General features: G+C 43.2%; 1 protein-coding gene across 2 annotated transcripts in view; it reads right to left on the reverse strand.

Moving 5' to 3' along the window:
- Nucleotides 1-7461: 7461 nt before the first annotated feature.
- HEG1 (heart development protein with EGF like domains 1) overlaps nt 7462-22731 on the reverse strand; it is a 107674-nt gene continuing 92404 nt past the window's right edge. For both annotated transcript variants that reach the window (XM_049878778.1, XM_049878789.1), the window contains exons 16-18: nt 18310-18397; nt 15183-15357; nt 7462-12997 (exon numbers count right to left, since the gene is read on the reverse strand). In XM_049878778.1, coding sequence (XP_049734735.1) covers nt 12848-12997; nt 15183-15357; nt 18310-18397 — 413 coding nt within the window. In that variant the 3' untranslated portion in view covers nt 7462-12847. The remainder of the gene's footprint in view (nt 12998-15182; nt 15358-18309; nt 18398-22731) is intronic.

The raw sequence follows: 22731 nt of genomic DNA on the forward strand, positions 1-22731 counted from the left end.
CCCAGATTTACATATTTAAAAAGCTCATTTTGTGTCTAAAACATTGATTGTAGAAGGGAGAGACATTGAGTTGTTGACTAAACATGGACACTAACAAATAAGGCTGCCATCTACAATCACCATTGTTTCATAAAATAAAGGATATTTTTATAACCAAATTAAGAAGGACATATCTCATAATAATGAGATAGCCTTTAAATTGAGTAAATTTAGCTTTTTCAAAAGCTCATTACTTATTTTATGTATTTGGCCTCTTCCTGGTTCAGGCCTTCTTCCTGACCATGGGCAGGGTTTGAAAACCACTGGCCTAGATGACCTCCCTAAATAGTTTTCCAGCCCTTACATTCCATGATACTATGAGTACAGGTAAAAGTAGTTCTTACTTTCCCAGGTTAAGATGATTATATCCTGGTTCCTTGATCTTTAGAAAGGAATTCACCTCAATGTGAGATATGGACCAACCAATAAGGAAGCGAGGGACAAGGCGTGACACAGGTGTCCAGAGGCAGGAAGGTGGACCGTTTTCCTTGGTTAATCTAGTTATTACCAGGCTAAATATAGATCAAGTTCTATGTGGATCATGAAATTATGGTGTGTTGCCCAATATGACCCTTTTTTTAGAGATGATATCATAGTGATAACTGCTTAGGAAAGGATTTTTACAACTGTGACGTATTCAGGGAGGAAAGGGCAGAGGAACTAATATTCTAACTTTATCTATGACAAGACAGTTAATTTAAGCATGGAGTTGGAAACCCTGGTGGTGTAGTGGTTAAGTGCTACAGCTGCTAACCAAGAGGTCGGCAGCTCGAACCCACCAGGTGCTCCTTGGAAACTCTATGGGGCAGTTCTACTTGGTCCTATAGGGTGGCTATGAGTCGGAATTGACTCGATGGCAGCGGGTTTGGTTTTCTTTGGTTTACCGTGGAGTCTATTGTTAGGTGCTGTTGAGTAGGCTTTGACTCATAGGAACTTTATGTATAATAGAACAAAATGTTGTCTGGTCCTGTGCCATCTTCATGACTATTGGAATGTCTGAGTCCACTGTTTCGGCTATTGTCTCAGTCCATCTCATTGAGGATTTCATTTTCACTGACCCTCTACTTTATCAAATGATGTCTCTTCCTAGTGATTGGTCTTTTTTGATGACGTGTCTGAAGTCAGTGAGCTAAAGTCTCACCATCCTTGCTAGAAGCACATTTTGATTGTATTTCTTCTAAGACTGATTTGTTTGTTCTTCTGGAAGTCCGTGGTATATTTCATATTCTTGGCCAACACCACGATTTGAGTGCATCAATGTTTCTTCTTTTTCATTGTTCAGCTTTCATATGCATATGTGGTGATTGAAAAGACCATGGCTTGGGTCAGGTGCACCTTAGTCATTAAAGTAACACTTTTGTTTTTAAAACTTTAAAGAGGTCTTTTGCAGCAGGTTTTCCCAATGAATATGTTGTGTGATTTCTGGACTGTTGCTTCCATGGAGGTTGATTGTTGATCCAAGAAGAAAGAAATCAGTGGAGGCTAATATACATTTATTCTATGTCTGCTTCACGCCAGGCTCAGGGTTTTAGAAGCATTCTATCATTTAGATACACTTTAGGTAAATTGTGTCAATTAGTCCCTCAACATCCCTCTGAGTTATCATCATTTCCATTTTACAGAGGAGGAAACTGATGATCAGATTGGCTAAGAAATTCATCAAGGTCCTGCAGCTGAGAAGCAGTAACAGATTCAAACCTAGCTCTCTCTGGTTCAAAAGCCCATCCATATCACACAGCCTCACACAACAAGCCTGGAAAATATTAGACACTCCATAAGTGTTTCTGATTTAAATTATTATAAGACAAAACAAAACCTTAAAACAACTTAGTTGAAGAATTCTAATGATAATCATAAATGTTCCATGGCATTAAACTAGGGATCAATCAACTCACCTAAATTGCAGTAACTAGTGTTATTCTGGTTTTTTTTAGCGTTATTTTTGGAATGCGATAGTAGTCAGGATGGGTTCAGTAATGCTGCAGTAGTAGGTGGCCCCCTAAATCTCAGTGCCTTAACACAACAAGTGTTTATTTCACATTCATGTCCAACCTTGGTCAGCAGGAGCTCATCTATGTTCATCTTAGTCACTCAGGGTACCTGGCCAAGAGTGACTGCATCTCAAAACATATTTCTATTGCTGAGACAAGAGAAAAGCCACATACATACTGGCTTGTAAAATGTCTTCCCAGAAGTGACACATTTCACTTCCATTCACACTTCTTTGGCCAAAACAAGTCACATGGCCACACATAACTTCAAAGGGGCAGGGAATTGCATCTTACCGTGTGTCTCAAATGAAGAAAGCTGAAAAATATGTGGTGGACAGCAGAAATTCTCTCCCCTACCTCCAGGCAACCACTGACTGTTTTCAGTCCCTATAATCTTGTCTTTTCCAGAATGTAATGTAAACAGAATCATACAGTCTGTATTTGTGTATGACTTTTTTTTTTTTACTTGGCACAATGTTTTTGCAATTCATCCATGTTATTGCCTGTTACAGTAATTTGCTCCTTCTTATTGCTGAGTGGTATTTCCTTGTATGGATGTTCTGCAGTCTCATTGTCTGTTCATTAGGTGAAGGCCCTTCTAGTGTATTTTTAAAGTGCTTTCTCCACCTAGCCTGCTTGAACTTTGCTACAAGGGACCTTTGGGAAGGATTCTTGTTCAGATATATGTCATAAATATTTCATGGCATTGAACTAGGGATCAATAGCTATGTTAATCTATCATAAGTTAGTCATCAGCCCACTTAACTCACCCATCCTTTGTTTTAGAGAATGCCTACTGGGTGATAGGGACTGAGGAGACAATGTTTACTAGGACAGTCTTGATGCCTATCCCTACAGGCTTGGCAATTTTGAGCCCATTAGTCCCTTCATGTACAGGGAGCAGGTTGGAGAAGGAGTGAAGGGAAAATGATGAGAATACTTTGACAGTCATCCAAGGCAGTGTTTCTTGATCACATGATATTAGGTATGATTATAGGTTCCTTGGATGGAGGGTGTCTTAGTCTGGGTTCCCTAGAGGAGCAAAACCAGTGAAACGTACATAAACACGTACAGAGAAATATACTTCAAGGAAATGGCTCATGCAGTTGTAGGGGCTGGGAGGTTCCAAATCTGTGTGTCAGGCAACACGCTGAAGACCTCTCCTGGCTCATGTAGCTGCAGGGGCTGACGAACCCAAAATCTATAGGTCAGGTGGCAGGCCAGAGACTTCTGCAGGCTTACGTCCCAAGAACTGAAGGTCAAGTGACAAGACGAGTGCAGGGTTTAGAGAGAGAGCTTTGCCAGGACATCTGTTTATATACTGGAGGCAGGCCACACCCCCAAAGAAACTCCCGTTTCAACTGACCGGCTGCTCACATCAGATCATACAATGGAAGGTGATAACATAGTATGTGCCAAAGCACTGAAAGTCACAGCCTAGCCAAGCTGATGCATAACATTAAACATTATAGCAGACATAATACAAAGACCCTCAGAGAGAGGAAAGGCAGAACCTTTTGTTGTTTACAGATCTGAACAAGAGAAGGCTACCATGCAGAGCTGCTCAGGAATTTGCACCCGGGGACAGGGTAACAGCAAGCTGGGGCCGTAGACAATGGCTTAAGGATAGCAAGAAGGGTAGTGGTAGCTAGGTTTTGCAGACCTCCTGGAGATTGAATTTTTTTTAATAAGTTCATGGGTTCTGGGGCATAGGGGCTGCTCCTAGTTGTTTGGTACCTGGGCCTAGAGTGTTAGAACCTGATAAACAAAGTGGTTGAAGTGTGGACTTAATCAGCTGCTCAAGAAGGACAACTTACCAGCCTCTGTCCAGGGCCTCAAAAGTAGGTCAAGACAGCACTTCAAAAACATTACAGGCTGTCACTAGCAAATCAGCATTGAAATGACCTATCAACCCTGCCATCACCTTTTTTTTGGTATAATCAAAAGAAAAAAAAAAGAAAAATCCAAACCCATTGTCCTTGAGTCAATTCCAATTCATAGTGACCCTACCCAGGGCAGAGTAGAACTGCCCCATAGGGTTTCCAAGGAATGGCTGGTGGATTTGAACTGCTGACCCTTTGGTTAGCAGCTGAGCTCTTAACCACTACGCCACCTAGGGCTCCACTGAGTCAGAATTGTCTTGATGGCAATGTGTCTTTTGGTACAGGAGGGCCCTATTGAAGAGAACCAGTATTTGTATGTTTCTTCATAATTCATGAAGTATCTTCTATGACTTCTCTGTTTTAGTCCTCATGACAACTCTGCAAGGCAGTAAGTATTACCCCACTTTACTGATCAGGACACCAAGGCTCAGAGAGCTAGACAGACTCTTAGGCCTGAAACTATGATCCTGGGAAAAGGAGTCATAAAAAATTACAGAGTGTCTTGTACCAGCTATCAGAACCCAGACTTTCTGATGGTGCAGCAGGTTTTATGAGGGCAATAAAAATCAACATAAACATCTTTATTCCCAGCACCTCTCTCGTATCTTTTCCATCTGAAGTTCCTGCTCACTGTGCCAGGCAGCTGCCTGACGCTGCAATCCAGTTTTGGGGACTTTAAACTGTCCCAGCCTTTGAATACTCAATATAGGAGGATGCTAGCCTGTATAATCTATATATTGCACCCCATCTTTCATTTCTTCCCAAGCAACTGAAAAATGGTTCGCTGAGCATTGTTAAAAGTCCTTTAAGTCCAAGAGTCTAAACATACATTTTAGATCTTTACTTACTGGCTAATCAAATCACAAGGTGCAGGCTCAGCACTACTGGTCAGAGGCATGGGCAGGTCAGCTCGCAGGCCAGCTGGTCAGTGGACAGCAGAAGGCCCTCCCATTTTAGGTTCAAATCAATCAGCAGGGGAGAGAGGGCCTGGAAGTGATGTGATCTCTGTAGTGTCCAGCAGGGGTCAGCACTGGGTGCCTACCAAGGTCTCAGTTGGGGGTTGTTAATTGGAGGGCTGATAAAAACTGAGTGGGAAGGAATGAGCTGGGTCAAGAGAGGAGAGTGCTGCTGGTCACCTCCATTCACAAATGTGGGCTGGGCTGCATCCCCAGTCTAATCTGCCGTCAGGCTCAAGTCTGCCATTATTTGCCTCCTCTGATACCAAGTTTTTTTTTTGCCATAAAACATCTGAGAGGCTCATCCATCCTTGCCATGCAAGGCTCCCAAGACGGCATTAATGAATTAAAAAATATCTAGCCAGGCAGCTACACAGATTGACCACTGTAAGGCCCACAGTGCACCGTCTGAAAGTTCCACAGGCTCTCTCCACCACAGAGCAGAGATGTATTTACTTTCCTTTCTTCTCCAAGAGCCAAGAGTTGGCATGGGTGGTAGTGGGAGGCCTTCAGGAAGAAATTTTTAGTCTCTTAATCAGCTACTTACACTCTCCAACCCACAGAAAGAAAACAAAAGTAGATGTTACACCTGAATTAGGCTTTTTATCATTAATGTCTATCCATCTGTCCAACCATCCATCCACCAAAATTGTATTTCCTCTATGCTCAGGGCACCATCATTAGCCATTAGAGAATTGTGAATCAAAACTACAATGAGATACCATCTCACTCCAACAAGGCTGGCATTAATCCAAAAAACCAAAATAATAAATGTTAGAGAGGTTGTGGAACAATTATATGCTGCTGGTGTGGAAGGTAAAATGGTACAACCACTTTGGAAATCGATTTGGCACTTCCTTAAAAAGTTTAAAAAGTTAGAAATAGAACTACCATACGATCCAGCAATTCTACTCCTTGGAATAGATCCTAGAGAAATAAGAGCCATCATATGAATAGATATATGCACACCTATGTTCATTGCAGCACTGTTCACAATAGCAAAAAGATGGAAACAACCTAAGTGCCCATCAACGGATGAATGGATAAACAAATTATGGTATATTCACACAACGGAATACTATGCAACAAAGACAAATGACGAAACCACGAAACATCTCATAACATGGATGAATCTGGAAGGCATTATGCTGAGTGAAATTAGTCGCAAAAGGACAAATATTGTATGAGACCACTATTATAAGAACTCAAGAAAAGGTTTAAACACAGAAGAAAACATTCTTTGATGGTTACACGGATGGGGAGGGAGGGGGGGGTATTCACTAACTAGATAATAGTCAAGGATTATCTTAAGAGAAGGACAACGCACAATACAGGGAAAGTCAGCACAACTGGACTAAACCAAAAGCTAAGAAGTTTCCTGAATACAACCAAACACTTAGAGGGACAGAGTAGCAGGAGTGGGGGTCTGGGGACCATGGGCTCAGGGGACATCTAGATCAACTGGAACAACAAAGGTTATTAAGAAAATGTTCTGCATCCCACTTTGGTGAGTGGCATCTGGGGTTCTTAAAAGCTTGCAAGCAGCCATCTAAGATGCATCAATTGGTCCAAACCCACCTCGAGCAAAGGAGAATGAAGAACGCCAAAGAGTTAAGAAAAATATTAGCCCAGGAGACAGAAAGGGCCCCATAAACCAGAGACTCCATCAGCCTGAGACCAGAAGAACTAGATGGTGCCCAGCCACCACCAATGACTGCTCTGACAGGGAATACAACAGAGTCCCTGATGGAGCAGGAGAAAAGTGGGATGCAGAACTGAAATTCCAGTAAAACGACCAGACTTAATGGTCTGATTAAGACTGGAGGTACCCCAGAAGACATGGCCCCCAGACTCTCTGTTAGCCCAAAACTAAAACCATTCCCAAAGCCAACTCTTCAGACAAAGGTTAGACTGGACTATAAGACATAAAATAATGTTGGTGAGGCGTGTGTTTCTTAGCTGAAGTAGATACATGAGACTAAATGGGCAGCTTCTGTCTGGAGGCGAGATAAAAAGGCAGAAAAGGACAGGAGATAGTTGAATGGACATGAGAAATCCAAGGTGGAAAGGAGGAGTGTGCTGTCACATTACAGGGTGAGCAACAATGTGTGTATTAGGATTTTTGTATGAGTGAGTAACTTAACTGTAAACTTTCACTTAAAGCATAATAAAAAAAAAGTGTATTTCCTCATTGCACTTGGCACTGAGGACACAGAAGTGACTCAGTTATTTGAAGGAGTCCCTGGGTAGCATAATTAGCTAAGTATTCAACTACTAACTGAAATGTTGGTGGTTTGAATCCACCTAGAGGCACCTTGGAAGAAAGGCCTGGGGGTCTGCTTCTGAAAGGTCACACCCTTGAAAACCCCACGGAACACAGTTCTACTCAGACACACATGCGGTAGCCACGAGTCAGAAGTGACTTGACAGCACCTGGTTGGTTGGTTGGTTGGTTTCCTACATTTGGCATGCAGGAAGTCACTGTACAGACCTGCTGTTGAGGCGATGCCTCATGAAAAATAACTTGTTGCACTCTGGTCTGGTTTGCTTGTTATTAAGAGACAAAACACACAATGAAAATGATATTAATTTTATTGCATCATTTGACTGACTAGAACGCCAGACTTATAGTGGATATAAGTATAAAAATAACCAAATTCTTACAAATAATACTTTGCTGCTACAGTACTGAATAATTAGTGGAGGTTGCAATTATAACACAACTTTAAATAACATTCTCATAGTGGACTTAACACAGTCGATCAGGGGCTAAGGTTTAAAGGTTTACAAAGAGGAATCCGGGACAATGGGAAAACTGAAAAAGTTCATAGTCCAGCTATATGCTTCATTTAACTGTAAATCCAGCGACACAAACATTAACAAAACTCACAGCAATCCAGGATGAAATGTCCCCTTTCCTTTTAGAACAGGCCAACAAGGTAGGACAGAAAGATAAGTGAGCTGGGTTAGTTTGCCAGGGAGACTGGTGGGTTCCCTCCCTGTCTTGCCCCATCCTTGCTACCCAATAACCCTGCACCTGACATGAATTAGATGCATCTAAAGAATAAAATACAACCAGGACCTCATGTGAAAATTCTCTAAAACGTCTTCTGAAAAATGCAATCTCTTTTTAGATCTAAATTGCCCCTTTGGTTTCACAGACTTGTCTGTGAAGAGCTAACACCAGATATGATGGTTTATAACAGTATTGAAGGGAACCCTGGTGGCACCATGGTTAAGCACTCAGTTGCTAACTGAAAGGTTGGTGGTTCGAAGCCACCCAGAAGCTCCATGGGAGAAAAGACCTGGTCATCTGCTCCCGTAAAGGTTACAGCCTAGAAAACCCTATAGGGCAGTTCTACTCTGTCACACGGGGACGCTATGAGTCAGAAATAGACTCAATGGCACACAACAATAACAACACTATTGAAAAGATACTTTATAAAACAAATTAATTGACATGTAATACTTTAACGGTCCTAGTATTTTAGCCAGTTTTCTTTTCGGGGGATTAAAAAAGGCCAAGCCTACAAAGTCCTGCCTCTGTTTCCAAAAAGGCATGAGAACCTCAGAATGCCACTTTGTCAAGAAGCAAATGAAATGTCCTTTCTAATCCCCCCAGAAGCTTTCAGACAGAAAAACCTCTCTGATACTGAGTGCATTTTTACATAAGAGACAAAATACTGAGATACGAAACTTTGCTCTCTTCCTCTCTCTAAAGAAGTGCTCCGGTCTAACAATCAGGGTAGGTACTTAAGAGCTTGGAGGTCAAAACCCTCGTTTTGAATGTGTTAGGCTGAACTAAGCCAAGGGCAACTGGGCTGTGCAGCCCCAGCTTCTTCAGGCAAAGCTGAGCAGCATTACAGGGCACCCGGGCACCTGCAGGTGGGTAAAATGGCTGAATGGGGGCACCACAAAGCCAAGTGCAAGGGCCTCTAACATGCCTGCTTGGGGACCGTTTACACCTGAGTCAGTATCATCCCACAGAGGCCTTTTCCTGGGCAGCCATCCAGCCTCATATTCCAAGGATGCTGCCCTTCCCTCTGGGGAAGGGCCCTCAAAGCCAACTTCAAGAGTCATGTCTTCAAGAACTTAATAGTCACGTCTTGTTTTCCAACCTCAAATGCTATCAGCCAGCTCAATTACACCACCCATTCAGCAATTTTGGCTCTAAATGACTTAGCTGCTCCTGAAAATAAACTTCCTCTCAAAGGAGGAAGGCTTGCAAGCATTTAAGACATTCAACAAACTATGTTCCCAACTCTGGTAATGGTTCACAAAAATGCGCTCCCAATGTGCTGGGAGCCGGGGCCTTACTACGGGAACATGTCTCAAGTCTTCTCGGGGTCTCCTCTGACGCAGGCAGCCCTCAGTGGGACATCAAGTCTGGCCATGTCTCTAAAAAATCTAGGCCATCACTTTACACCTTCACACCCAAAGCCACATACCAACGCGCTCCTTGCTAAGTGAGGCCAGCCACGATTTTCTTCATGATGACTGCCACCTTCAAAAACACATATGCAAAAACAAATCGGGAAGGACTTTCCAAAAGGGGATTCAACATTTTTCTTGCACTTTATGCCAGTAGGTCAGCTACTGCTTGATAATACTTAGGCTCTTTAAGACAAATAAGAACTTATTTTTTAAGCCCATTCTTCTCTCTTGTCCCCTTTGGATGGTGAGGCTGAGAGGGATAGTGGAAAGTGCAAAGAAGAGCCAGGCAGACTGGGGTTTGAATCCCAGCTTTACAAGGCAAGTTAGTTTGCCTCTCTGCAGGTTTCTGTCTGAGAAATGGGCTCTCTCATGCCTACCTCTCAGGGGTGTCTGAGGCCAAGTACCTTGCATGGAGCCTTGTCACGGGAGGACACAAGAGATGTCAGCTGCATCCCCTCAATAGACTCTAGTGCCCTGGGCTGGCTCATGGGGAAAAGAGAAAAAGATCGGGGAACTAAGAAAGCTTGCATGGCCCTGGGTGTCCCAGGCAGTTAATGTGTTCAGCTACTAACTGAAAGGTTGGAGGTTCGAGTCCACCCAGAGATGCCTCGGAAGGAAGGCCTGGTGATCCACCCTACGGAGAACAGCTCTACTCTGACACACACAGGGTTGTCATGAGTCGGACGCAACAGCAGCGGGTGGTGGTGGGTCTTACACAAAACCCCCAGGTGCTGGGAGGCCAGCGGGGAGCACCTCCCCCACCTGAGAGTGAGCTCTGAACACTTCAAGCCGCACAGGTGCCATCTGGCTGGGCTCTTCCCTACAGAAGCTTAAGCAACTCAAGTGTCACACTTCTCTTCCTCTCACCTTCCGCCAGCTGTGGGGCCCCACAGTGCTCCAAATGCATGACTCACACTTTACAGGAGGGGACAGACGCTGGAGCACCTGGGTCAGAGCGGAGAGTTCCTGTTTGCCAGGTGCGTGCCCAGCCCGGCTGTCCGTCCAGGGGTTGCTCCTGGCAACCAGCCATTTCCCCTCAGCCCAGGCAGAACCCTCCTGGAATGATTACCCACAAGCAGGGGTGAAGCCAGCCTCTCCCTGCCTCACCAGGTGGGCAGCTAGCACTGGGGAACAGCCATGCACTTCTTAGAACCTCATGGTTCTTCAGTTGTGCTTTCCCCATCCCCACTGCCCCCTAGAAATTGTAGGTACGATGTTCACTCAACCTGGCAGGGTGTCTCATTTTTTCACAGTTAAAAAAAAATACACTCTTAATCCACCCCATATAGACAATTAACAGGAAAGCATTTTTGGAACTCATGGGACACTCTTTTCTGGACTGGGATTCTTCTCAAGAATTCTTGTGGGATAGAACAGTTCACTGTGGAGCTGATAGCGAACGACCCTGATACAGGTGATCTGTCAGCTGTGATGTTAGCTGAAGGCAGAAGTGTATGCCTGGGAATGAATCCCACACCTGGGCTCTTCCCATAGCCAAGGGTCCTGGGGTGAGCAAGGAGGCTATGGAAAGAGCCAGAAAGCTGGGCTCCCCTCACAAAGGTGCCAAGTCTGTGAGCTCAGGTGAGCTGAGTACAGGAGCTCTGAGCTCTCCAGGTGGATATAAGACCCAAGATTTCAAAAGGGCAATATGATGCTCTCAAATTTGAGCCTGGCATCCATCGATAAAAACAGAATTTTTTGTGTCTGTCCCATGAGATGAGTGGATTTCTGTGCTAAGATGCATCACACCTGAAGCACACTCCTACCTCAGCAGAGTGATGATGGTGAGCAATGGAGGCCCGTGGCACACAGCAGTATGTGCTTAAAACCAGGAGAACGAAGATGACATCAGAATGAGGACTACACAGCTCTGAGGAGATTAGAGAACCTTGAAGAAAAAACCATGCCCAGTGTGGAATTGTTCCCAATGGTTGAACCATTTCCAAAAGAGTATGTGTCCTTTGCTTCTGTGTTCACGTCATCCTAAACCAGGATGTTCCAAAAGCAGATGATGAGAATAAGCACAGCTCCACAAGAGGCAGTAAAGACACTGAGCACTGGATATGCCCCCTTGTAGGACCCATGTCACAGGTACAAGAAATTAGATGTGTAGAATTTCCTTCCCAAAGGCGAACTCCCAACTCCCTAACTGACCAGAAGTCTTTAGTTCTCTGATGCTGACTTGACTTATAACCATGGTTCTGGGGAACGGCACAGTAGTGTAAAGATGCAGAAATTACTGGATGAGAGAAGATGGTGATTTCTTCAACGAACAAATAGCTTTGAGCAGCTGAAAGTTTACACTGGGTCTGTGGATAGGATTATGGGTACAATCAAAGAGGTAATACTAGCAGGTAAGCAAACCAAGTGGTGCTCCATCCAGGCTCCCTATTCTTCCGCAGAAATTCACACAGCTTCCTGAAGCACTGGTGTTTTGGGAACTCTGACATGCTTGTGTTGTCCATCCCTCTAACCACCTTCAGCTGCAGAATCACATCACGTTGCTTTTCCTTTGGTGGTGAAAATACCAGCTCAGACAACACCTCTATTCAGCACTCCATTCTAACCCATCCATAGCAGCCTCTGGCCTCCAAAATGGCGGTCAGAGTCCCATACATCTCACAATGGCCTCACTGATAAAAAGTGCCCCCACCTTGCAACTTGCTAGATCATCCGCCAGGGCCATACTAGGGCCAGCCCCCCGATTCTGCCTGCTGGGCTTACCACGGGGCAGCTGGATGCCTCTAACTGAACTAAATAGATATTATTTTGCCCTGACCCAGACTTGTTTGAAGAAGGGAGACTTCACTGCAAAGGGACAAGATAATTTTAAGTAAATGTGCCACCTTGATAAAAACAAGTTGGAGATGTGTGCCGTGCCTCACTCATTTCAAGTCCTCATTTTGGGAGTTGGCTTGGAAACTGTAGCAAAATCAGACCTAAAAACATATTAAAATACTGTGCGTTAAACTGCAGCATCTTCAAACCTTAGTGGTATGTTTAGCATCATCTGTCGTTTAGCACGTAGGCACCAGGCAGGAAAATAACTACAGCCAGTATTTTGCTTCAAATGAATCACCAAATTTGAGGCTTATGGAAGTGTCTGAGGAAAAGAGGTCTTTTGGGATTAGTCTTGAAATAAATCCAAAAAGAGACTTCCTCATCCAATTCACTAAAGTGCAAACTAAGGAAAAACTGGGTCCTTGCCATGATGCCTAACGCGATTTACCTTAGTTGATCTGCCTTAGAGCTAGTGGCCATGTCGCAGTTATTCTTAGAAACTCTCTCTGTACTGGCCCATGTTCACATTCACAGCAGCGATAAAGGTGCCAAATGGGCAGCCTGTGGTACCACATCCACAGGCCCCATCTGTCCCCTTCCACTGTGGTCACTCCCCTCACGCCTGTCCCACTTTCTGCTTGCCACTCCAGTGTGGCTCCAACAAGTCCCGGGAGCAGCCAGCGGTGGCGCTCTGTTCTGGTGCAGTCCCGTGAAGTCTGGGTAACTCGCTCAGAGCAGCGGGCCCTCCCTCTCTATTCTCTAGTTAAAAGTAGTCTCTTCTCCTGCTCTCATCACTGATGAACGATGGGTTATACTGTCCAGGGAAAATGCAAGAATGCCGCGATCCCGGCAATCCAGTGTAGGCCGGGTACAGGCCATTTCGTTCAAGTTCAGGATTCCTTACACCCGCGGGCTGGTGGCCAAAGAGAAAAGAAGAAAAGTCCATTTATTAATCCTGAGTTTATATTTATAGCTAAAAAAGAATGCTACGTTTTAATAAACATAAGAGAAAGGCAGATACAAATCACAGAACCAAGGCCTGACCAAGAAGTCAGGGCCATCACAGGTCCATCTCTTGATGGAACCTGAAATACATCTGCCAATATTTTAAAAGGAGACCTGAAAATACATGGATGGGGCAGCCTGGTGACTTTGGGCCAACGGAGGAAAAGACCTGAATTAAGCCTGCGTGATGATGGTTCTGATTATTACCATGATTTTTAAAAAAGTACTCTTCTCTGCGGAGTAGACAGCATCATGCTGAAGCTTACGCTCTACTTCTACAGGCTGCTCAGCCTGTTAATTTTGAAAAGAAGATCGGGTTCATTTAAGTCCTTGACTATATCTTTTTAAGGCAACTCTTTTGCTAATGCCATGGAAACATGCAGCTAAGTTTGGTCCTACCACGCCAGTGCCGTAGGTCCATGTGTTGCTGTGTTATTGCATTCCACTAAGGTTGAAGGGAGCCCTGGTGGCACAGTGGTTAAGAGCTATAGTTGCTAACCAAAAGGTCAGCAGTTTGAATCCACCAGCCGCTCCTTGGAAACCCTATGGGGCAGCTGTATTCTGTCCTAAAGGGTCGTTATGAGTTGAAATCGACTTGACGGCAGTGGGCACACCCGGGTAAAATATGTGCTCTGTGATGCCTTCAGTTGTTAAAGTGAAAGGATTTTTACAAACATAGCAAAGAGCAAAGTCCTAAAGCAGAAATATCAATGAAAACATTTTAACTAGAGCTGAGTTTGGGGCTACACAAACTCTTCTCACTTCTTTTTTCTTGTTCTTCGTCCAGATTCAAATTTTTCAAAGTGAGCCCATGAAAAGTACAAACAGCTCCTCAGTATGTACAAACTCGCTGCTCCCATCCAAAGTCTGAATCCTCATGGTTAATTCCCATAGCAACCAGAGGGATTATGGTTTCTGTAATGAGATTGTCTAATGCTATTAAGCCCCTAGGGGGCAAGGTTTCATGTTTATCTTTATAGCTCAAACAGCTCCTCAGAGCAGGAGACATGACCTGCCATCCCTTTACTTTCCAGCTCAGATACTCCTGTGTGTGTTTGCTTTCTGGCTGGAGCAGTGTAATGTGAAATGAACTGGACAGAGCACAGAAATATTACATGGGTTTACTTCAAGCAGGACAGAAGAAGCAAGCGTGCTAGGTAGTCACCTGTCTTTCCAAATGATGCAGTCCAGAGCTGGACATATCACATTATTAAAGACCTACTGAGCAGGTAAAGGCACAATGGTTGAGAACTGCAGCTACTAACCAAAATGGCGGCAATTCAAATCCACCAGCCTCTCCTTGGAAACCCTATGGGGCAGTTCTACTCTGTCCTATAGGGTGCTATGAGTCGGAATTGACTCAATGGCAACGGGTTTTTGACCAGATAAAATCGGAAGATAAATGAACGTGTATAAATGTTATTGAGTAGGCATAAGTACAAAGGAGCCCTGGTGGTCCAGTGGTTAAGCACTTGGCTAAACGAAAGGTGGGTGGTTCAAACCCACCAGCTGCTCCATAGAAGAAAGGTGTCTGCTTCCTTAAAACTGACACCCTTGGAAACCCTATGGGCAGTTCTACTCTGTCCTATAGGGTCACCATGAGTTGGATTGACTTGACAGCAATGGATTTGGCTGGTTTGGGAGCAGATAGTGTTCTAAACCTCTGAGAAGCCCTTGTTGATGATTACATTGAATTATTCTCTTTATACCTTCTTCTATTCCCCCAATTTTAACTACTCAACCACATGAGGTAAAGCATGGCAGAACAAAGATAAAACCAAAAGGGCCAAGGGCTAAATATCCCTAAATTCTTCCTACTTTTCAGTTTCTAATCCTATATAATTTATAAGCAAGTTTGGTAACAAGAGGGCTATTCCTACAACCCCATAAAAGTACTGTGCTGTAAGGAACTACCCTTCACATTCCAAAGCCAAAACTTTTAAATATCATGCAAATAGATCCTGAGTAATCGAATATTAAAATATGCAAATAAGAGATGGCCACTATTCTCTTTAACCCTTCACTAGCTGCAATGCCTTTACTACCACAAAAGAGCATCCCGTCACTTCTCAGAGGAGCCTGGGGATACACACCGAGTAATACACATCTGTCATCTGGAGGAGGTTTTTGGTACTTCCATTCTCATGCATTTCAATAGCTTCTCGGCCCCATTCTTGCGAGCGAGGGTTCTTGGGGTACTCAGCATATGGGGACATTTGGAAATCCCCACTTTTGAAGATGAGTTTGCTTATGTCATTTTTATTCTTTCTGTGGGGTACAAAAACATTTGACAAGTTAAATGAATGAGTTCTATAAAGAAATGGTATCTCTGAGAGCACCAACTATCATTTTACAGGCAACATTAGACCCAAAGCCGCCACTGTATTTCTTGGTAGCTGCCCGCTGAGGAGTCTTATGATGGTTGTTATTAGTAGCAGTACTTGCCTAATACAAACACAAATGCAACTGGGTGGGAAAGAAAAAAAAAATCTTCCAACCCAAAAGGACAAGGTTATCAGGGATGGGGAAGCTAATGACAGCTGCAGTAGAGCAGACTTAGATTAGTGTGGGGGCAGGGATCACTGGGTCTTGGGGTGACCAGGCAAACAAGAATCATAATTTCACAGAACACTGGAGCCAGAAGGGCCCTTGGAATCCTTCTAGTCCAACGGTGTCCAACCTGGCTTAGCATCAGAATTTACATGGGAAGCTTCTAGGTCTCACTCAGAGTTACTGAATCAGGGTCTCTGGGGATGGGGCAACTCTGGTTCAGCAAAGAGCTGAGACTTGTGCCCTGGGTCACATTTTGCTACGACCAGAGCTGGGACTAGAATTCAGGCCTCCCAGCTCCCCAGCCAATGCTCTGTCAACTACATAAAACTACTTCATAGAAACAGGAGGTCTTGTTTGCAAACCCTCCCCCCCCGCCACACACATTTATACACCTGTAGAGGTATTTTTTTTTTTTTTTTTCTAGGTATATATTCTCATTTCAGCAGATCAGGACAACTATGGGACAGCCTTCCTACTGGGAAGATTTCACCTGTATGCTATCCACCTACCTAATGGGCCTCAGATAAGAAGATTCTAACAGTATTTTCCCTGAGTAAAATAATCTGAAGTTTCTTCCTCCTACCTCACTTTCCTATAAATACATTTTGAGGGGAAGGCAGGAAAAGACTCAGGGTCATAAAACCAAATGCCCAGCATGTGCCTTAGGTGTTGGCCCCTCTTGTAAGTTCAGAGCACACCTGTCACTGTGTGGCTCCCTGGAGGGTGGGGTATCCGGTCTCAAACAATGACTTACTCATTCACAACTACCTTCCCTTCCCAGTAACCAATGATCACAGACTCCTTCCCAAAATGGCTACAGGAAATGCTACAGGACACCAAGCAAATGTAAGGCTAAAAGCTGAGCACTCAGTTTTTGTCCCTCTAGGTAACTGCTCCTAGTCTCATACCCAGGATTTTATTTCCACGCATACAGTTTATCTTTGATGGTTTGATGGCAGTTTGGTAAAGATTAGGCAAAGGTTTGGTGTTCTGAGAGATAAGGTCCTAAGTTTCCCTTATCTGAATAGATGATCACACAGAAGGGAGACCAACCTCTCCTTCTCCCTTCCTTTTCCAGTAGGAGCCCAATCACCACTGGCTTCCAGAAAGCCTAGAGCCAAGTTTACTGTTGAGTAGCTATTCATTCCACACTCCTGCTACAATTATTATTTTTTTTCTGATAAGAGCTTTATTAAGATATAATTCACGTAGCATACAATTCACCCACTTAAAGTGTATAATTCAATGTTTTTTAGTATATGCACAGAGTTGTCCAACCATCATTACAACTAGTTTTAGAACAAAAGGAACTTGGCATCCCTTAGCAACCACCTCTAATCTCCGCCCGCCCCACCCCCAACGATGTTCCCCACAGCCGTAGACAACCACACATCTACCTTCTGTGTCTATAATCCACTGCTTTAGAGTTAATTCTGACTCACAGCAACCCTATAGGACACGGTAGAACTGTTTCCAAGGCTGTAATCTTTACTGAAGCAGACTGCCACATCTTTCTCCCACGGAGAGGCTGCTGGGTTCAAGCAGCCAAGCGCTTTGACCACTGTGCCACGAGGGGCTCCTTTTGGTCTCTACAGATTTGCCTGTTTTAGAGATTTCATATAAATGGGATCACACAATATGTGGTCTTTTTCTGACTGGCATTCACTTGCATTCGGTGTAATGTTTTCAAGGTTCATACATTTTGCAGCACGTATCCGTACTTTACTCCTTTCTGTGGCCAAATAATAACCCATTGTATGTTTATCCATTTATTGGTTGATGGACATTTGAGTTGTTTCTACCTTTTGGGTATTATGAGTAATGTTGTTATGAACATTCATGTACAGGTTTTTGTGTGGACATATGTTTTCACTTCTCTTGGGTATATACCTAGGAGTGGGATTGCTGGGTCATATGGTAACTCCATGGTTAATTTTTTGAGGCTGTTTTCCTCAGTGGCTGCACTATTTTACAATCCACCAGCTGTGTATACGGGTTCCTATTTTTCCACATCCTCATTAACACCTGTTATTTTTTCTTTTTTAATTTTTTTTATTATAGCCATAGACTTGGCGCCCAGCAACAACAACCGTGGGTGTGAAATGGTACCTCATGTGGTTTTGCATTTCCCTGATGACAAATGATGTCAAGCATCATTTCCTACGTTTACTGGCCATTTGTTGTTCTTCTGTGAGGAAATGTCTGTTCAGATCCTTCACTTATTTTTCAGTTGGGTTTTCTTTTTATTATTGAGTTATAAGAGTTCTTCACATATTTTGGATACAAGTCCCTTATCAGACATATGATTTGCAAATATTTTCTCCCGTTCTGTGGGTTGTCTTCTCACTTGCTCAACAGTGTCCTTTAAAAAGCACAAATGTTTTTGATTCTGATGAAGTCCAATTCACCTCTTTTTTCTTTCTTATTGTGTTTTTAAACATTCATTTTTAATAAAGAGAACAAAGTCTCATTTGCTCCCATTTCTTTCCCCACTAGCACCAAGTGTCATGAATTTCCTCTATTCCTTTTTTTAATGATCAGCCATACATTAGGATTTAACATGTAAACCACCCCAAACTTTCTTTAAAAAAACTTTCTTTAAAAGGGTAAAAATTGAGCCTTGCATAGCAGAGGCAAAGAAATAGAACTTGAACTCCCACCACTCACCTGCAACAGGTAACAATCAGTGCAATGCCTAGGATAAGCAGAAGCCCACCTCCTGCGGCTGCGATCACCACCGTGATGAGCTGATAGGCTAAACATTAAAAAAAAAAAAAAAGAAGTAGATTGGTTAGAAGCAATGAAGTAATGCATAAGTACAGAAAAATGGTTACCCCCACCAATATATACACACACAAAGCATCACCTTCCCTCCACTGGCAACCTCACCTTCTACTTCCTAGACCCCAGCATGTTAATACATGTTGGTGGTGTTAGGTGCAGTTGAGTTGCTTTCAACTTTTAATGATCCCAGGTGACAGAATAGAACTGCCCCATAGGGTTTTCTAGGCCGTAATCTTTATGTTATCAGGAGAGACCAGTCCCTGGAGAAGGACATCATGTTTGGTAAAGCAGAGGGTCAGCAAAAAAGAGGAAAACCCTCTACAAGATAATTGGACACAGTGGCTGCAATGATAGGCTCGAATACAGTAACGATCGTGAGGATGGCGCAGGACCGGGCAGTATTTTGTTCTGTTGTTCATAGGGTCACTATGAGTCTGAACCAACTTAATGGCACCTAACAACACTAACAATCTTTACGGAAGCAGATTGCCAGGTCTTCCTCCTGCGGAGCCGCTGGGTGATTCACATACCAGCCTTTTGGTTAGCAGCCAAGTGCTTCACCATTGTGTCACCAGGGCTCCTAATGTTGGTACATAGAGCTATGCAACGATCCACCCATCCTTTTATTTAAATAGATAGCATGGAGAGTTTCCCCTTTCTAGCCACTCCTAGAATGGTGGCTCCTACATGCTACTTGCAGACCAGTCCCTTATGACATTTTCATCAACCCATGTACGGATGGTAAAATGAACAAAATAAAGGGAATGTAGTAAACTTTTCAAAAGCTAAATTGTTCAATTTTAAGAACTGTTCTGTATTCTAAGATTTTGTCCTTCCTACCTGTTTTTTTCCCTCACTTAAGATGACTATACTTTTCTATGTGTAAATTATGTCTCAATAAAGTTGGCTTTTAAAAAGTAATGGAGAAAACACAGAATCTTTTCTTGGCCACTTCCCATCCTTTGATGTTAATTGTGTTTTCATTTTTTGAATTAAGTAAATAGAAAAATTCTTTATTCGGCTTTAGCTCTTTCTTGATAAAATAAAAAGGAAGCAACCCTAGGTTTGACTCCCCAAACGCCCGGAGTCTGGGAATGACTGCATAAACCCTGCTAGGCACCAAGTCTGCCCTTGATAAATATGCATTGTGTTTAATTACCACAAACCGGCAGTCCACAAATAAGCACATATCGCGTGTGATTATCCACATTAAAAATTTTAGTTAATTGGTTTTACACCTGTGTATTTCTGGCAAAATTATATTTTCCAATATACTCTGCTTATGAAAATATTTCAAAATTTCAACATTGATTTTTTTATGGAAATATAATTAGAGTTATATTCTCGGGTTGTAAGACCCAGAGTGAAAAAAAAAGGGCCAATAGTCAGTTTTCCTACAGTAAATTAAGACTAGAACCAGGTTTGCTAGGGGCTCAGAAGGATAACGCACAGAACCAGGTACGCTCGCCCTCTCTTCCCTAAGCTCATGGATCCCATGATGCTGGTTGGGCGTGAACATCAGCACTGACTAGAATGAGGTAAGAGCAAACACAAGCTGTACAACTACCTATCCACCCTTTCATTTAAACAGATAGCATAGAAACCTGATTGTTATGAAAAACCACCAGTATTAAGATATACAGGAAACAAAGCCAAAGAAAGTACCTTGTTGCCATCAAGTTGATTCTGACTCATAGTGACCCTACAGGACAGGGTAAAACTGCCCCATAGGTGACCATGGTCTTGGGGAACATCTAGCTTAATTACTATAATATAGTTTACAAAGAAAATGTTCTACATCCTACTTTGGTGAGTGAGCAGCCATCTAAGATTCCCCAATAGTTCCACCATGTCTAGAGCAAGGGAGAATGAAGAAAACCAAAGACACAAGGGAAAGATTAGTCCAAAGGACTAATGGATGCCAACTACCACAGCCTCCATCAGACTGAGTCTAGCAGAACTAGATGGTGCCCGGCTACCACCACTGACTGCTCTGACAGGGATCACAACAGAGGATCCCAGACAGAGCTGGAGCAAAATAGAGAACAAAATTCTAATTCACAAAAAAAGACCAGACTTACTGGTCTGACAAAGACTGAAGAAACTTTGAGAGTATGGCCCCTGGACACCCTTTAACTCAGTACCGAAGTCACTCCTGAGGTTCACTCATCTGCCAAAGATTAGACAGGTCCATAAAACAAACGAGACTAAATGAGTACACCAACCCAGGGACAAGGACAAGACGAAGGAGGGGACAGAAAACCTGGTAATGGGGAATCCAAGGTCGAGAAGGGGAGAGTGTTGACACGTCGTGGTGTTAGCAACCAATGTCATAAAACAATATGTGTATTAATTATTTCATGAGAAACTAATTTGCTCTATAAACCTTTATCTAAAGCACAATTACAAACAAAAAACTGCCCCATAGGGTTTCCAAGGCTGTAATCTTTATGGAAGGGGACTGCCACATCTTTCTCTCACAGAGTGGCTGGTGGGTTTTGAACCACCAACCTTTTGGTTAGCAGCTGAGTGCTTAACCACTGTGGCACCAGGGGTCCTTAAAGAAAGTAGAACGAGGTAATTCTCTCGCATCCTTACATATATTCAAGATGCACTTTTAAGATAAAAGATAAATCTCTGGAATTTATACATTTTTCTTCATCTCCTTATCTAAACCACCGTCATCTCTAGTCTGGACAACTGCAATGGCCTCCCGGCTTTCTCCCTTTACCCAGTCTTGCCTACTCTTTTCAAAATGCAAATCTGATTGTACCGTTTTCCTATTGAAAAAATGTTCAGTGGCTTCCCTTTGGTCTTAGATAAGACCAAATCCCTCAGCAGGACCCTTCATGACCCTGTAGGGTCTAGTACCGGCTTATCCCTGCACACCAAGTTCATGAGTTTTCACGTCCAATGAAACAAGTGAACACCTGTTTTGAAAGTGACCCTTGTAAGTGGCTCTTGGAAATTTCACAAGCAGTTTTGTCTAAAAAGAGATAGAAATGGTATAGACCAGTGCTTCTCAAACTATCTGTAGTCAAGTAAAAGTTTTGAGGATTTTTGAGCTGTTTGTTGTAAATTTCCAATCTATTGTAGATTGATATTTTGTAAAACACAGTCAAGATTTTTAAAGAATTCCATAATTGGATATTATGGCCATATCAAATTAGAAACATTTCTAAATGTTTACTCTCAATTTTTGCATTCTCCTCATGGTCTGGTAACTGATGGTTCACAAGCCACACTTTGAGGAGCACTGGTGTAAACTAGTGTTTCTGAAACCAAGGCTTCGAAGTCATGGCTGATGAAGAGAAACTAGAAGAGACTTGAATTTTTCAAATCTGGGTGATACGGAACCATATCTGGAACAGGAAAAATTATGAGTTGAAGCCCTGGAATCAGACTCGCAAGAGGTGTAGTGGGCCCTTTCAGAAGCCTGATACATGCGACTGGATGACTTCCAGGACTGAGGAGAGCGACACATGTTTAAAGTGGCATAGTTGGCCGCCATCTTTGAGACAGGCACCGCTGATTCCGACTCTGCACAGAATCTGACAGGCAAGAAATTTGGCTGCCATGTAGCGAGTACTCTGTCCTGATTTTCTAAAAGGGAGCTTAAGTTTCTTGCGGGGCTTTGACCTGTAATTCTTCCCATTCTTATGATTCTGGGTCACCTCCAAATTTTAAAAAATTCAGGTCTGTTCTGGCGTCGCTTCCTCGGCCGTGACTGAACCAGGAAGAACTAGTTCGAAAGTCTGTCTTAAGCTTTTGTGTGCATCCAAATGTTGTGAAAGGCTTGTTAAAACCCAGATTCCTGATCCCAAGAGATTTGGTTCAATAGATCTGGGCTGGGAACCAGGAAGCTGCACTTCTGGTAACCTTCCAGGTGATGGTGATGCTGCCAGCATGGAGACCAGTCTTTGGGTAGCACCATGTAGATTACACAGGAAAGAGCCTTTTCAGTCTTTCTATAGCTCTTGCATCATCTTTTCTTTAGGGTCTCTGCTCACAGCATTGTTATTTTCTCTTTCTTTTGAAATTTGCCTTTCTTAAGGCTGCAGGCTGTTTGTGACCGTACCCAGTGCCTGCCTCCCTCCACCGGGACAACTTCCCAGATGACTCCATCATTTTCTCTAGAAGTTTCCACCCCTTCTGTCTCAGTTCCTCCTAGTAGAAAGATTAGATACGTAATAGCATCCTCTCTCCCTAACCTCTACTTCCTTTCCATTCTGAGGTAAAATGAGGCCAATCGAAACTGAATGAGATGTTTGCTTTCAGTTGAATGACATGTGCAGCTGATGTCTG

Source organism: Elephas maximus, chromosome 1, assembly GCF_024166365.1.
Source record: "Elephas maximus indicus isolate mEleMax1 chromosome 1, mEleMax1 primary haplotype, whole genome shotgun sequence".
NCBI classification, from domain to species: Eukaryota; Metazoa; Chordata; class Mammalia; order Proboscidea; family Elephantidae; genus Elephas; species Elephas maximus.